At 32.1% G+C, this 18,157-nt stretch overlaps 1 protein-coding gene across 1 annotated transcript in view; it reads left to right on the forward strand.

Moving 5' to 3' along the window:
- The window catches only part of LOC134690272 (uncharacterized), a 46,188-nt gene extending 31,987 nt beyond the window's left edge, over window positions 1-14,201 (forward strand). The window contains exons 6-13 of the mRNA XM_063550249.1: window positions 1,735-1,996; window positions 5,068-5,526; window positions 6,481-6,587; window positions 7,332-8,567; window positions 9,322-9,352; window positions 10,217-10,500; window positions 11,239-11,266; window positions 13,897-14,201. Coding sequence (XP_063406319.1) covers window positions 1,735-1,996; window positions 5,068-5,526; window positions 6,481-6,587; window positions 7,332-8,567; window positions 9,322-9,352; window positions 10,217-10,500; window positions 11,239-11,266; window positions 13,897-14,201 — 2,712 coding nt within the window. The remainder of the gene's footprint in view (window positions 1-1,734; window positions 1,997-5,067; window positions 5,527-6,480; window positions 6,588-7,331; window positions 8,568-9,321; window positions 9,353-10,216; window positions 10,501-11,238; window positions 11,267-13,896) is intronic.
- Window positions 14,202-18,157: the final 3,956 nt, after the last annotated feature.

Genomic DNA, 18,157 nt, shown 5'->3' on the forward strand with positions numbered 1-18,157 from the left:
GGGGGCAAACAAAACAACCAGACACATTTTTTGATATTAGAAAGCAAGTAATATGGGGAAATAAATCTATAAAATTTGATAATAAACCTATTATATTTGAGAACTGGATTAGGAGTGATCTAATTTACATAAATGATATCTTAAATGATAAAATGTCATTATCAGAAATCTACATTCTAAACAAATTAAAGTTCAAAATAAACTGGATCACCGAATTTCAAAAATTAAAAAAATCTATACCAGCAGAATGGATTCAAATTGTTCAAAAAGAGAATTCTGTCAAAACTACAATTAATATTCAGAGAAATAAAATCGTATGGAAAAATAATTTTATTGAGACTACATTATTAACAAATAAAATGTTATACAACTCTTTGGTAAATACAAAACTAGAGTCGTCAATAGGGATAAACAGATGGCTTAAAATCCTACCAATACAAGAAACTCTTAATATGAATTCATTGTACAAATTTATTTTTGAATATATGACTGAAAATAAATTAAAAATATTTAGATGGAAATTATTACATTATATTGTTCCAACTAAAAAACTGTTATTGCAGTGGAAAGTAACTAAGACAGATAAATGTAATTTTTGTAAGCAAGAAGAAGATTATGCTCACTATTTTTTGAAGTGTAGATATTTGAATAAATTTTGGCAAAAAATCTATGAACTCTTTAGAAGAAGTAAAATAGATTTTGATATTAAATTGCAACATCTGGTATTTGGATATAAAATCACAGATAGTAATTATTATTTTCTGAATTATATACTAACAGTATTAAGTTTTTCTATATATAAGTCATACTATGTATCCGAGCAGAGAACAAAAACTGTTGATGTCTTTAGCATTTTTGAAAATGAATTTAATAAAAGATTAGATGCATATAAATCAAGATGTCCAATATTATTGTCAATTAAAAAGAATTTTTAGCATTGATAAATCTCTGCATGAGACAACTATACAACTTTATATTATTTTTTATTACTTAATAAGTTGGATCAGCTGTTTATTTCCCTGGATAATCAGTGGAGTGTAACAGGGTAAATCAAGAGAAGCTTGGACTCTTGGTGAAACTTGTAACAAGCAAGATTAGATGAATAAATATTATTATGTTGTTAAAAAAAAAAAAACATTTTAATAGTACTTAAGTTTTATGACGTCAATTTCTATTATTTGATATTATTTTTGTTCACACCACACATTATATATTGATACTTCATAGCCCATTACTAAAAGTTGAAAGCCTAAAACTATGAAATGTGTGAAAGTATGGAGATTAAAAAGGTTTGAATTGCCAGCGAAAAAATCCTGATAACTTTGCCTGATGGAGTTGCCACCTTAAGATTTACTTTATCTTCTTAAATAGATAAAAGGAAACCTGAGCATAGGTTATTCACATTGGGAACATAATAATTGGATCCCGTATATTTATTAAAAAAATTAAATACAACACTTCCATGACTTCATAAATTTCATGGATTGCAAGCAATTTTTCTGGATTAATCTTCATCCGGAAAGCTCAAAGCTTTAAACAGTTTAAGAGGTTTATGACCAAAAAGGACCTAAAATAGTTTTAGCTTACTGTGCATGTTGTGATTCTAACTTCTTTGTGAAACAATATTATAAGGAAGCTACAATGTTTTCATATTGACTTATCATAGTTACTCAATACCAACATAAGAATAATTTAATAGACTTACACTGTTAATTACGTTTCTTAATTTTATAGGAACTATCAAATCCAATTTTGACCAAACTCAGACAGTTAAATAGAAATGAGTTCCAGGATCTTGTAGCTCTCGGAACATTTGCTTCCTATGAAAACAGGGTTTATTTGTTTGGGCCTTGTAACATTGGGAAATCGTCGCTTGCAAGTATTCTTATCGGCGAGGAAATTCCAAAGACGTGGTTTTCAACTGATGGACTAATTATTCATTTTGGAAGAAATGGCATCGACTTACAACAACGAAAGATGATTCCATTGGAAAAAGGTCTGTATTATATGTTTAACCACTAAACAATTTGCTCACAGTCTGAAAAGACCATATTTTGTGCTCATTGACAATCAATGACTTGACAAAATATCGACAGTACTGAACTTTAGTATCTACTTTACTTAATAAATCTAATTAGGTACTTGATAATTGTGGTAAAGTCTAAATATGTTCTCGACCAGTCTTGGCCTTTTTCGTCCTGCCTCGACATGTCTCGTCTCAGTTTAATTATTTTTGTTGAATTTGGAGGTTTGTTCTTCCAACAGACTATTGGAATCCCAATGGGTATAAATTGAGCCCCTCTACTTGCAGATTTGTTTTTATACTCCTATGAAGCAGAATTTATCCAAGGGCTTGTACAGAAAGGAGAAAAGAAATTAGCCCAGTCTTTTAATTTCACCTTTCGGTATATTGATGATGTACTGTCTCTTAATAATAATAGGTTCAGTGATCACTTACATTTAATATATCCAAGTGAACTTGAAATTAAAGATACTACGGACACAGATAAATCTGCTTCATATTTAGACCTTTTTTTCTCGAATTGACTACTGATGGTAGGTTGAATACCAAAATTTATGACAAACGCGATGGTTTTAATTTTCCTATAGTCAGTACCATTTCTGTGTAGCAACATCCCCACAGCATCGGCATATAGAGTATATGTGTCTCAATTGATACGTTACTCTAGAGCTAGCTCAAAGTACGTTGATTTTGTTGAATGAGGAATACTACTTTCTCAAAAGTTGCTAAGACAGGGCTATGAATCACTCAAATTAAGGTCATCACTCGAGAAATTTTATGGTCGCCATCATGAGCTGATTGGCCATCATGAGCTGATTGGCCATTATGAGCTGATTGGCCATTATGACAAAAGTGTGTCAGAAATCATATCTGATATTCATCCTCAGCAATAGTAACCTTAGGTCATTACCGAACTGAACAAAGAAATAACATGACGGGTGCTGTATACGGTGCTGGAAATGCTTACCCTTCCGGAGCACCTGATTTTACTCCCAGTTTTAAGTAGAGTTCGTGTTGTTTCTTATTTATTATTTATAACTGTTGATGTAAATGTCCTTTTGTTTTATGAGTCTTTGTTTACTCCTTGGTTTTGATTGTTATATTGTCTTTCTATATTTTTTTCAATTCAACTTGAATTCTCAGCAAAATCTACAGCTACATGTTTATTAATTATCTATTAATTATCTATTGATCTTACACATTGCTAGGTTATTTTGGTAGTTTATTTTGTTGCTGTCAAATTTAAATATTATAATTATAGGTACATGTACCTCTCTAAATTTAACCAAACTTAAATTTAAGCTTTTTTTTTACCTTCAAATTTCATCTTTATTAGTTATCAAAGGTATCAGGATAAAAGAGGGACGAAAGATACCTAAGGGACAGTCAAACTCGTTGAGTACGCCACATGCGCTTTTTGTCTACGTAAGACTCATCAGTGTCGAAAGAACAAAGTTGAAGAGCATTTAGGATCCAAATTTCAAAAAAATTGTGCCAAATATGGCTGAGGTTATCTATGCCTGGAAAAAGACAATCCTTAGTTTTGTGAGAAATTTGAAAAAAATGACCACATAATTGATATTCATGTCAATATTCAGGACCATATGAGTATTTGGACCATACGCGTATGGTAATGACTGTACTGGTATATACTAGTACGCATATGGTCCGACCATACGCGTAGTACTCATATGGTCCGACCGTACGCATATGGTCAGGATAATCAACAAGTTTACAGTTAATATTTATCTCTTCATAAGGTATGAACCTTCTGGTTGTCACGTCAATAAAAAGACAATATCAAGGGTCAGAATATTATATTATAATGATAAAAATTAACCAGTTTTATGTATTTATTTTACTCTCTAGTCACTATAGTAAACACCCTTAATACATTACCGATTTGTTATGACAATTAAATGGCAATATGTCGACTTGGGGAGATATTTCCAAAATTTCCGAATGACTGTTATGTATGTCTCAGGACTTAAGTACCACTGCACGAAGCTGCTACACATCCTTAAAATGCTTTTTTTTTACTCGAAAGCAAAAGGTTTAACTGCAAAGGATCGTGCAGAATCAAGACCTGCAGAAAATTTTATAGTACCATGTGGAAGTAAATGTCATCCTAAATGCAAGATACAATTAGCGATGAAAAATAATTGTGGCATCAATATTTGGTCACCGTGTTATGTTGCCTTTGCATTATAATATACATTTTCATGTAATCTCACTGGTTTATTTTTTAGATAAAGTAAATTGTATTATTGAAACGTTTCTTATAAAATTGAGAATGGAAATTTGGAATGTGTCAAAAAGACAACAACCCTACCATAGAGCAGACAACAGCTGATGGCCACCAACAGATCTTAATTGCAGCAATAAACTCCTGCTCCCGGATGAGTCCTTTAGCTGGGTCCTAAACAAATATGTATACTAATGCATATTTGAAAAAAAATGCCTGTATGGCTAAAATTTCAGATGGTCCAATCCGTGAATAAACAAACAAGTATATACTAATATAGTCTGATCATACAAGTATGGTTGGAACATATGCGTATGGTCGGACCATATCATTATAGGCATATGGACTTGACCAATCACATATGGTTAAAATACTCATATGTTCTGGAACATCAAAACCGAAGTGTTGACTACTGGGCAGGCGATACTCTCGGGAAGGAAACGTCGGTCAGTAGTGGCATCGACCCAGTGGTGTAAATAAGATCCAGGATTAAAATTGAGTACACCAGTCGCGTGTTTCGTCGACATAAGACTCATCAGTGACGCTTATATCAAAATAGTTATAAAGCCAATCAAGTACAAAGTTGAAGAGCATTGAGGATCCAAAATTCCCTTGGATAGATAAATTATGTGCAACACAGTGGACATTTGAACTCAGTTATTCTAATATCTAGGTGTCATTAAAATAAAATTATTTTGTAAGGCTTTCAAGAATAGGTTGACATCTATTTATTTTTAAATGTCCAGGGTCAAATTATTGCTTTTCTCATGCCTCTTCCTTATATTTTTAACCTTATTAGGTAGTGGTGATGTTTTAGCAAAACTACTTCTCGGGAATCCAGAATTAAAGAAACAACCAAGTCTGCAAGATGAGAGTATAGAAAAAAATCCAGGTGATCCAAAGTCTAATGTTAAAACAAAGGGAAATCAATTAAATCTATCGAATGTAAATCTGGGTCCTTCAAATCAGGAACACATGTCATCGAAATCCAATCAGGAGACATCAAAAGACTTCAAGGAACAACCAATCCATACTGCTAATTCCATTCAAGATGACTTATTGGTAAAGATTAAGAAAGGTACAAATATCATGAATATAGCACCATCAGATCTGGTCGATTTTGGTGGACAAAAATCATTTGATATGACCCATCAGTTATTTATCCAGCACAGGGGAACGTTCATTCTGATGTTTGATGGACGTAAAGGCCTTTATACAGAATTAGAAGAATATCCGCAAGGAGATGTTACTGCTGCATGTAAGTGGCTTTGAATAGACAATTGGATTTTGAAATACTCTAAGAGATTATAATATAATGTATTTAATTGGACGTTTCTGTATTGACCCTGATATAGATTCGAAGTTAGTTGTAGTAAACAAGATACTGAAGGACCAATATAGGAGATCGAGAATCTATAACATTTACAATACAGAAACACAGAGTTCATAAAACTTTTATTAAATGAGTTTGATTCACACTTTTCGCAGTCATGATTGATATATTGTCAACAGTGTTGTCATTCATGATTCCTAGTCCAAATTCGTCAGTCTTAGAGTAGCTAGATTGATATATTGTCAACAGTGTTGTCATTCATGATTCCTAGTCCAAATTCGTCAGTCTTAGAGTAGCTAGATTGTGTCTAGCAAATTAAAAGGAGATGAAAGGAATAATTCAGACAGTTTAACCATTTATTCCACTGCATTCTGATAATGATTGATCTACGGAAATGAAACAGTGATAATAATCAAAAGTTTAATGCTAAAGGCTGTAAAATATTTCCGTCCTAAGACATTACAAAACAAGAAACATCATTTAATTTATTTGTGCTATTTTAAGTCAAATTTCAAACTATATCTGTATATAAAACAAATGTATTGTATCCAGAATGATAAGCAAAATGTTATTTTAAGAATAAAGCGCTTCTGCAGCAATCAATAATATTTGTATTTCAATACTATAGTTAACCAATTATTTGATTAGTTTTTAAGAGAAGAAAAGTAACATGAATTTGAATCAATGTAATCATGGCTAAAATGGCAAGCTTTATACAGTTATATATATCCATCATGATAAAATATATTATTGAGAAGTCTGCAGAAAAATCAGGAAATAGGTTTAGAAAACCTCTGTACTGTTAATCATGAAAATTCAAGCAATTTGAAATAAAATGAATCTTTTGGAAACATTTTATTACTTGGTTTACTGTTGTAGCTATTCTGGAGCATTGGATTAATTCTGTATTGACCTACTGTAACAAAACTGAAGATAAAATGCCAAGAATTTTGTTTGCGGCCACTCATAGTGATAGCTTCTCAGAGGTATGTCTGCCTTTATTATTCATTTTTCCATCTTACTTTTCAACACACATATGCAAAATTTCAGTGACAAAACTGTTTCTCCCTCCATATTTTTAAATATTTAACAATTGAAACAATCAGGCACTAAACTTTTTTGTCAAGGGCCAAGTTTAAATTGAGGGCCCAACCTATATTTGTCAAGGTTTCTGTTTTGGGATACTTTTTGGTTATATTGGTGGAAAACAGTAGAAATGGGATTCACTTCAAAATAGTTTGCAGTAACCAACTTGGCAGTCAAGAGGATAAAATACATTTATATGGTCGAGAATCTGAGATACAATGTACGTTTTTAAAGCTTAACCTGAAAATTTTGAGTCATCTGAAAAAAATAGGTTTTGTTATTGTTTAGCAGTGTTTCAAAATATTTCGGTTGATTACAAATGGTTCTATGAAATATGTTAGCAATTATAAGAAAAGCCCTCTCCAAATGATTTTTTGTATAGAAATAAAAAGCTTTTTTGTGATTGCAAACTTCCTACTTACGTTTTTGTTTTTGTCTTGTGCTATTAGCGCTATACAACCAGGTTTAATCCACCATTTTCTACATTTGAAAATGCCTGTACCAAGTCAGGAATATGACGGTTCTTGTTCACTCCGTTTTTATGTGTTTTGTCATTTGAATGTGGACTTTCCGATTGGATTTTCCTCTGAGTTCAGTATTTTTGTGACTTTACTTTTTAACCATTTCATTGTTATGATTGACAGGATGAGCAAAAGAAACTGGTGCTTAAATTCAAAGAAGAACTGCGGAAAATGTTTTCCTTACACAAGCTTCATGAGCATATCATGTATGACAATGTCTTTTTCATGAATGCAACGGATGCAGCAGATCGAGATGTTGAGCGCTTGAAGGATACATTAGTTGATATCGCCTTTCAGCAGTCAACATGGGGACAACAGATGCCGATTGTTTGGGTGCCTCTTGATTTACAGATATCAGATATGAGAGCAGAGGGAGTAAAGTTGATAACAAAGAAGAGACTTTTAGAGATAAACAAATCTAATAATGAATTTGCTCTAAATGAAAGAAGAGTAGACGATTTCTTACTTGTTCAGCACTCAATCGGAAAGCTGTTGTATTTCGATGAACCTGCTTTAAGAGATTTCATTGTCATTCAACCTTCAGCAATGGTCAATATCCTGAGAGCCTTTGTTACAGACATAATGTTTTGGCCAGAAAAAGGACCTGTTCGAGACATACTTGAAAAATTATCATCTACTGGAGTTCTAAAGAAGACAGATCTAATTACTCTTTGGTCACAACCAGCTTTCAAGGAAATTTTGACCGATATCAGAACAAAGGAATATATAGTGCAAGTCCTCCTCCATCTAGATATCCTTGTAGAACCTAAAAGATACACTGAAACGGAAGTTGCTGCAGATTCTTTTCTAGTACCCTGCATTGTGAAGGAAAATATTCCACAAAAAATGCGCAGAAATGCAACAGACGACAAAACACTATGCATAGCTTATCATCTGAAGGAGACAGTAGTTCCATCTGCTTTGTCGTTCAAGCTTATAGGGGCTGCTATTAGCATCTGGCCTCTGAAAGTAGACGCCTCTCGGTTTTGTCTTTATTTTCAAGCTGCAATTATGGATGCTGACAACAGAAATGAACTTCAAATTCATGTTAAAGGGCAGAGAATATTTGCATACCTCATCAATGACGAGTCAAAGCAGCTCATATCACCAGATCTAGCAACAACAACACAGGAATGCCTAACTTTGGCACTTGAACGAATTCTTCAGTTTTACCATCGTTGTTTTGGTAAACAAAGTCACCATTTAATGTCAGATCTGTTTGAAATAGAAGTCGGAGAAGTATGCAAAGGCGAAACGTGCTTACTTCCATTATGTGATGCTAAAACAAGAAAGTCTTGGATATGCAAGAATGGAATAGAACATAAAACCAAAATTTCTCTGAACTGGGTTTTCGATAAGGTCAGTGACACTTTTTTATAACTATTATCTTTATCTTCTGACTGCATAAGACTGAATTTATTGAGGATAAATTGGAAAAATGAATTTGACATGTATCTTGTAAAACAGATTGATTGATGTGTTAATACATTTCAGCACATTTCAAACACTTGTTAGATTGCTTTAACGAAATATGAAGAAAATCTAGATCTGTAGAAAAAGCCTTTACCAAGTCAGAAATATGACAGTTGTTTTACATTCATTTTATGTATTTTATCTGTTGATTTTGCTATTTTATAAGGGACTTTCAATTTTGAATTTTCCTCAGAGTTTGGTATTTTTGTTAAATCACTTTTATGATCGTGATAGAAATCACACATAAACCACCATCACATCAGATAATTGAGAACAAATCAAAAGTTACAATAATAAGATACTTTTATACTTGGTTATTTTTTTCTTTTACATGCTCCTGATTTTATGAAAAGTAACTCCCGTCTTGTCATTGGTTATATTGGAAAAGATAGCATATTAGAGTCCAACGTAAAAAAAATCAAATTGCTTCAAAATTGGTTGATTATCTTTAGAAAACTATCGAAAACGAAAAAAAAAATTGATGAACTCATCAGTGGCAAGATAATTGAAATTATACCAGTAAAACCAAAACACAAAATTAGAAATCTAAAGAAGCAGTCCTGTAAAATAGTCAACAACAAAATAGTCATGCAAAACATTACTGATATCCCTAATGTATATATGTATCTCTTTATTTCAGAATAAAGAGACTTGTGACGAAAACTGCAATGGTAATAAATTACAATATTTTTGATAATATTTTTTTCAATGAATAGTACTTGTCGCATATTTTAGTAAAATAATGCATACAACTGTGACTCGTTACAATAACTTAAACAATTGAAAATCGAAAATATATTATCTCTTTTATTATCTGACATTTAACTGATTGAAGTCTTTCAGAACAATAAATCATTTGTAAAGAATGCATATAAAAGCGGCGAATACCATTCTAACTAACAATTATTGAATTTCAAATCCACATTTTAAAAAATAAATATTGTATTGGTACATACATTTCAGTAGTAATAATTTTGAAGAACCATATTGTCATCGATTTATTGTTTGCTCTATTAACCAACCGGTTACCTTATCGGTAGTTTAAAACAACACCTTAACAGCCTACAACTCACTAGTGCTTTTGTTATCTCGACGATTTATGTGTGATGTTTTAAAAGAACAGACATGTATGTTTCAACTACACATGGTTTTTAACAAAAAATCAACTCTTTAAAATACATTTTCAAGAGCGTTTTACTCGGATGTAAGTAACTTTAATGTAATAATAAATGTTCTCTGCCTGAAGATAGTTTCTATGTTGTTTTTATTTACAACCGACTGGTATATACTCCGTTTAAAAACTGCAATGAGGAGGGTTAAATGTTGTGAGTTCAATGAACCAAATGTTGCCGCTGTGATTGATGGATAGGAACAAAGTTTTACACGAAGATACAAAGTAGATAGAGAGGATTAAATGAGATGAGATGAAGATATAGACATTTTGGTATATAACAAAATTAGATAGCAAATCTAAATATTGATGTCAGTCATCATGGCATATCATATTAGCAACAATCATTATTCTTTTATTTAAGGTCTTGGCTCAGAAATGCTCCTCCTAGAACCAAATGATCATCATTTCGTCCATTTAGCACAAATAATGGGGATTGATGAGTTTCGTGAATTCTTGATTCATCTAGGTATCAGCACAGCTGATTACGAAAAATTGAATCATTGTTATTACTCAAATCCAATGAATTTTATGTTGATGGGGTTGTTTAAATGGAGGGATAAGGCAGAAATTGACCAATCAATATCAACATTTGAGGAATTGATGAGAGCTCTGACAGCTATTGATAGAAAACATTATCTTTGCAAGGTATGTATAACATGTATAATGAACTGCTCTTTTGATTATTATAGTTGGGTTTTTTTTGGGGGGGGAGGGGCAGTTAAATAAAGGCAACAGTAGTATACCGCTGTTCAAATGTGAACAGCGGTATACTACACTCTCTCCAGACATAAATTTGGTTACTGATTGTGGGTTGCTCATGGATAATAGAATTGGGGTGAATGTCGATATTGACGATATAGATTTTGAGTTGAACATGAATTATAGAATTGGGGTGACGTCGATATTGACGATATAGCTTTTGGGTTGAACATGAATCATAGAATAGGGGTGAGTGTCAATATTGACGATATCGCTTTTGGGTTGAACATGGATAATATAATTGGGGTATATGTCGATATTGACGATAAAAAAAAAATTATTTAAGAGTTATGGTCCTTGCTTGATTATAAAATGGCACTTTGTCGTTTCTGCTCATTATTTTAAGGTACTTTTAACCATTATTTTTAAATCTTATTACGTTAATATTGGAAGAAAAATTGAGGCCTAAATTTTCATATATCATTCAGAAGTAAGTCCTTGCTTGATTGGAAAATGTCATTTCATGTTGTTCCTATGTAATACCTTAAGCCAGTGCTTTCATAATGCAGACAACACATTTAGCTGTCAATTTGGCCTCGTACTTCTTGTTTTGATTTACAAAAATAAGTAACAACTAGTTCATTGTATATATCATATTACAATTGTAAAAATGACTAATTTCAGGTACAGAGAGAGGACCATAGTTTGATGGGTATGTTTTATTTAAACGTTGTTGATTGAACTATATAGATGACGACTTTACCTACAACTATAAATGTTGTTGGTTTATGTTTTTAAATTCATATGATCAAATTGATCTTGTAATAAGGCTGATAAAAATAATTGAACAAATGCATGCATATATACCAATGCAAGCCGAATACTTTTTAAAGGTTTTATTTAACATGTATTACATATGAGTGTACAAGAGGACGCTATTTCAATTTTTTTTTTTTTATTTGAAATAAATGATTTTATTCAAAACTTAGCCTTCACTAAACATGCTAAAGTAAGGTATGTTAATCCTTTTTTTTTATTTGAATGAGATCAAGTGCCTTTGAATGATTACAAATATCAATTCAATAGTATTTCATGTTGGTGAGTTTGAACGTTTGATATTTTTTCTCCCGTCTTAAAGTGACAAGGTCAGTTTAAGGGGACTTATATTTGTACGTACTATGGTAATCCGTATCCTTAGTAATGGTGTATGTACTTTGAAACTTTTGCATTGTTTGCAAGATACATTTTAAGATGAATTGAGTTAAATTATAAGATGTGGACAGTGTAAAAAGTATCTTTACGGAAGTCTAACACAAACTAAAAAAGCCATGGTTAACAATGAAATTCAACCACAAGACAAAAAACAGTCCTTAAATAAAGAATTAAAAACTTAAGACAGAGAAAAACAAACATCCATAGAAATTATGATCTCAGATGCTCAGAAATATTAAGTAATTACTGTTACACGTGTGCTAATATAAGTTGAAATTCGATGATGTTACATTCATGGAAATAATTTTGGTTAAGACAAATTCAACATATTTACTTTCATTTTTTAAATGGTCAATAAAGGTCAGCCTACCCGTGATTACGTCTAAAAAAAATTCTTAGATAAATGACTACAATTGGAAAAAAATGGGCTGTGCTTAAGTGGTCCAGGAGAGTATGTCGATCCTTCTCTTCTTGTGGATTTTGTTACAACAATTGTAACATATTTGAGCCAGTTATTCCAAAGCCAGGTATAAAAGAGGGGCATAAGATACCAGAAGGACAGTCAAACTCAGAGATCGAAAATAAACTGACAACGCCATGGTTAAACTTGAAAATTACAAACAGACAAATAATAGTACAAATGACTTAACATAGAAAACTATAGACTAAGCAACACGCACCCCTCCAAAAATTGGGGATGATCTCAGGTGTTCCGGAATAGCAAGCAGATCCTACTCCACGTGTGTCATACCAGGACGAAAGTACATACATAGGATGTAAATTGAATACTAAATCAGTGTATTACATTCTCTTTTTTCAATGTAATAGTCCAAAAAAAGATATGTCAACCTCTCTTAAACCTTTTTCTCCTAATTTTTGTCCAGCCACCGACTTTTGTAATAGAAAGCTCGACATAGGGATAGTGATACGGCGGCGGCGGCTTCAAACTTAAAAGCTTTATATTTTAGAAGGTGGAAGACCTAAATGCTTCATACTTAGTAGATATATGTCACATGTTACGAAGTCTCAAGTCATGCCAAATGTCCTTGTCTTCCTTTTCATGGTTCAATGACATAAAAAAAAAAGATTTTTTTGTAATGTTAAAGTCTTTCTTATTGTAAGTAATACGATAACTTCATTTAGTAAGTACGTACCTTGCAAGGTCTGCATGCCCGACAGAGAGTGTTCATTAGACTTCGAACTCATTTCATGGATCAGCTAACAAGGTTAAGTATTGGTTGTCAAGTCCAGATATCAGATACTATAATCAATAGGTCTAGTATATTCGATGTATGGAAGGACTGTAAGGTGAACATGTACAAATGGGAGGTGTCATCTGTCATTGTCATGGTTCGTTGGTTAATGTTTTTTTTTTTTTTGGTTAATGTTATGTTTATGGTTTATGTGACAGTTGTAACATAAGCAACACGAAGGGTGCCACATGTGGAGCAGGATCTGCTTACCCTTCCGGGGCACCTGAGATCACCCCTAGTTTTTGGTGGGGTTCGTGTTGTTTATTCTTTGGTTTTCTATGTTGTGTTATGTGTACTATTGTTTGTCTTTTTGTCTTTTTTCATTTTTAGCCATGGCGTTGTCAGTTTGTTTTAGATTTATGAGTTTGACTGTCCCTTTGGTATCTTTCGTCCCTCTTTTGTAATAACGCTTTATATTAAGGACTTTCAACATAATATCAATGATTAGTAAAGAAGGCGAGACTTTTCAGCGTGTATACTTTTAAACGCAACGCAAAAAAAAATCGTTCGCATGAAATTAATTAAATGATGATTTAATTTTTTACAAGTTAAATTCATATGCACTGATTGACTTGTGAAAAATAATGTTTATCCAATTCTTAAACTAATGCATGTATATATCATAAACTTAGTCTGCTCTGCACGAATTAATTTGTTACAAGTTAAAGTATTACCGTTTTAATTGTTAATGAGAAATATTATATCAAAGTAACAAACATGTATAAAATATATGTTGTAATGCTTAATATATCAAAAAAGGTGAGAAATTAATTCATTCTTATTTGTTTTTTGTTTCCTCTATAATAAGTCATATATACAGTTTTCATGCTATTATTAATTGATTTTGTATTTAAAATTATTTTGTTAACCTTTTCAGTAAAATCTCACAGTCTCCTTCAAGATGTTCCACCAGAAGAGGTAATTAAAGCTTTGACACAAAAGAACCTAATAGGTGACTGCGTTGTTCACTTTGGTATTGAACTGGGTCTTACCAGTGTGGACATCAGTAAGACTTTGTACAATTTCCAAAGGGATTTAGATGGTCAAATACATGATCTTCTTATGAAATGGATGAAGACAGATGGGAAGAAACCAACAATATACTGGTTGATGGTGGCTTTAAAACGTGTTCAAGCAGTGAAAGGATTCAACTATGTGAAGAAAAAATATTGTGTTGAATAAGATGGTGTGCTCAAGTAGGAAAAAAGTAATCAGTATATAGAATAAGGATAATACTTTTTCTTAGATAAACTGTACCCATTGGTGGCCTTGGTATGTTTTCTGCTCAATGGTCGGTTTAGTGCCTGTTTCACACATTCCTTGTTTTCATTCTCTATTTCAGATTTTTAACTCATTTTCGTATTTCCTGCAAACAATGGTGATTGCCATTGGCGTCATTTTTTGTCGAGGTTGCAACTTCTGTTATGATAATGATCCAGCATAAATTATCATCTAAATTTCATGGTGCATTGGCCAATGTTGAGTTCATGTTTCAGAGTGTTTCTTAGTAACTATATGCACTGATTCAACTATAGTTGTATTTAATGACTTTTAAGCATATATTTCTGTCTGGATGGCTTGTATTATGTTCAATGTTTTCAGTTGATGATTTTGGCTTTTCAACTCTATGCACTGCACTCTTTGTCACCAACTGTTCCTAATTTGTTGATAAATGTGTGCAGGCTTTTTATGTTGTCACCTTATTTGAAGGGGAAATGTTTATTTTTTTGTCCTATAAGTAGTTTTTACATGTTAGACAGAGAGAAGTGAAGACCTTATATAGTTCGGGCTTCATGAGAATTAAGTAGAAGGGATTGAACATGTTAGATAAATGCTCTTTGAATGATACATTTAATAGATTTATAAGCATTTACACTTTCAAGGATATTCTTTTCTTGAAAATTAAGATTTAATTATCCAATTTCAGTTATCCAATCAGAGACGACAGAGTTTACAAATGCTGAAAGAATGTAAAAAGAAACACATAGACTTTTTTTCAGAAATCCCTTTCAAACAATCCTGTTCAGAGAGGTTAATCAATATCGATAGAAATGACAATTCACTATTATAAAATCCACCCTTCCCCTTTGCAAATAGATTTCCTACATTTATATTATGTACAAATGTAAGTTCTTTACTGGTTATAAATGACCAAATATAGTGGTAACCGTGATTTATAGGAAATAACACAATACTTTACTGCCAAATAGCAAATGGCTGCAAACAAATGTAAACACCAATGTTGCTTGTGATATAGATTCGTTTGCAAGCTTATTATTTTTATTGAATTTGAAAATAAATTCCATCCAAAGTCTTTTGATTAATTAACCCTGTATACCGCCATTATCCATGTGAAATTACATTTTTGTTAAAAACATCGAATAGCAAATTATTTTATGTTAAATCCTATGTTACGTTTACATTTTAAGACGTGAATCAATGCATGTGGTTTTAAATTAGAAATATGTTCTCTGTATTTTTTTGTTAAATATTTGTATGTTTTGAGATTATGACGCAGTGATGACTGCTGTATCCATATGCTGACTATTTTACTTATCATGTCTGTTTATTCACGCATCGTTGTAAATATAACTGAATGTGATGTGACTGTCATACAAATGAGAGGTTTTGCGCTATAAAACCAGGTTTAATCCCCCATTTTCTACATTTGAAAATGCATGTACCAAGTCAGGAATATGACAGTTGTTGTCTATTCGTTTTATGTGTTATATCATTTAATTTTGCTATTTGATTAGGGACTTACAGTTTTGAATTTTCCTCAGAGTTCAGTATTTTTGTGATTTTACTTTTAAAGCATTTGGATTTTTAAAATAGTTTGGCTTTTTAACTGTTTTTGATTCGAGCGCACTGGCGAGTCTTTAGCAGTCGAAATGCGCGTTTGGACTAAATACAAAAGTTAGTCCTGGTACCTATAATGTGTTTATTTATTACCACTGGGTCGATACCACTGCTGGTGGAGTTTAAATTCCTCGAATTCTGTGCTGACATGGATTATCATTTTAAACAACGGTTATATTTATAAATTAACTGTATACAAAAATGCCAAATCTGATCCTGGTATCTATAATGAGTTTATTTGCATACAATTGTCCATTTTGTTAATAAATGCAATCAACAGTTAATTAAGTAGTCTATTAACGGACAATGTACTGACTAATGAGCTGAAGAAACCATTGGGGACTGATGAATCGAAAAAAAAAAATGAAGAAAAATATAATAGACCTTTAAAATAGTTATCAAAGGTATCAGGCTTAAAATTAAATACGCCAGACTCGCGTGTTTCCTCTACATAAGACTCATCAGTGAACATGCATTATAGTTCGAAAGCCAAACAAGTACAAAGTTGAAGAGCATCGTATAGACCTGACATTCCAAAAAATTGTGGCAAATACCGCTTAAGAAATTTATCTGGGGAAAAGTTAAATGGTGGGGCGCTATGAAAAGGGAAAATGACTGTCTGTAATCTGTTAAAAAAGCACTGTATAATTCATGTAATTGTTGATTTTCGATTCTTTGTTTTTATTTCACGCTGTTAATCGCAGACGCGGGTTATGGGTAGGTTGGCTGCCCACAAGCATATTTAACCTGACACATTCTGAATCGGCTGTAATTCAGTGCTATTAGTTTGTTGGTGCATATCGTATTTGATTTTTGTATTTGTGCTTTATGATTTAATATTATATTGTAAAAGAAATTGAATTTATACATTTGTTTACCTAACATTTTGAGGAAAGACACTATTGGCCGCAATCAAGGCTCTTAAAAGTGTTTACTCTGAATCTTAAAATGAACTGTAATGAGAAGATTTGTTTAGCCGAGAAGTACAGTTTTTGATAGGTATCAATTTCAGAACCAGGTTAATTGCATTTTTATAATTTATGATAATGTTGGATTTCCAGGCAAAAATGAAAGGACAGCCAAAAGTTTCCTAATTCCAACTTTGCAATTCTTAAGTTGTATCTCTGAACCTCTGAAAATTTAGTTTCCAGATTGCAATTTGTAATTTGTACCACTGCATCTGGACAATTTTACGTTTAAGATTTGCATCTAGAAATATGTAACTATGTAATTCAAAATTCTAATTGCAACATGATAACGTGTTTATTTTGTGAGGTATATATTTGTAATGTAAAATTTGTAATAAAAATTATAACGATTTACATCTTCAATCTTTGTTTTTTGAAAAGTGTTTTCTTAATTCAAATACTTTCGTTGAAAATTTAGCTCACGAAAAAACGACAACTGTTCTCTGTTACAGTAATGATCGTTCTAATATAAAGTATAACGACATGTTGTGCAGCTGTCAGATTTTTCATCAAGGCTAGATAACTCGGTCTATAACAATGACGGACTGCAACATACTTGGACTAGACGAAAAATATAAGTAAGATGAAAGATGATATTTCTTCTTTTTAAAATTTATTATCCATTGACATAATAATATTACTTATATTTTACAAGAACAATAGGGTTAGGTCAGGGTTACGAAGACAGATTCCATCGATGCTGGATAACTCGTTCTGAAACAGACTCAGCTGATATCGGATTGTAACAAACTGTAACAAATCCGCACTATAAAAAGAAAATAAGCAAAATAGACGATGTTATTTAATCACTTTGAAATCAATTATCAATTGAAATAGTAATATTATTCATCTTTCAAAAGATTACTAAAACAAAATATGTTAACAAGATAAAATAAGACTAATGTCCCACTTTTTTCCCCTATTTTCGAAACTTGAAAATGTTCATGCAGCTCTTCTTTTTATGCCCCACCTACGAAAGTAGAGGGGCATTATTTTTTCTGGTCTGTGCCTCCGTTCGTCCGTCCGTCTGTTCGTCCGTCCGTCCGTCTGTGCCTCCGTTCAACTTGAAACTTAGTACACTTGTTGCTTATGATATGATCTTTCTAATTGTAAAGCCAAATTAGACTTTTGACCCCAATTTCACGGTCCACTGAACATAGAAAATGAAAGGGGGAGTTTCAGGTTTAAGTTTTTGGTCAAGGTAGTTTTTGATGAAGCGGAAGTCCAATCAACTTGAAACTTAGTACACTTGTAGCTTATGATATGATCTTTCTAATTTAAAAGCCGAATTAGACTTTTGACCCCAATTTC

Source organism: Mytilus trossulus, chromosome 11 (genome assembly GCF_036588685.1).
Source record: "Mytilus trossulus isolate FHL-02 chromosome 11, PNRI_Mtr1.1.1.hap1, whole genome shotgun sequence".
Classification (NCBI taxonomy): Eukaryota; Metazoa; Mollusca; class Bivalvia; order Mytilida; family Mytilidae; genus Mytilus; species Mytilus trossulus.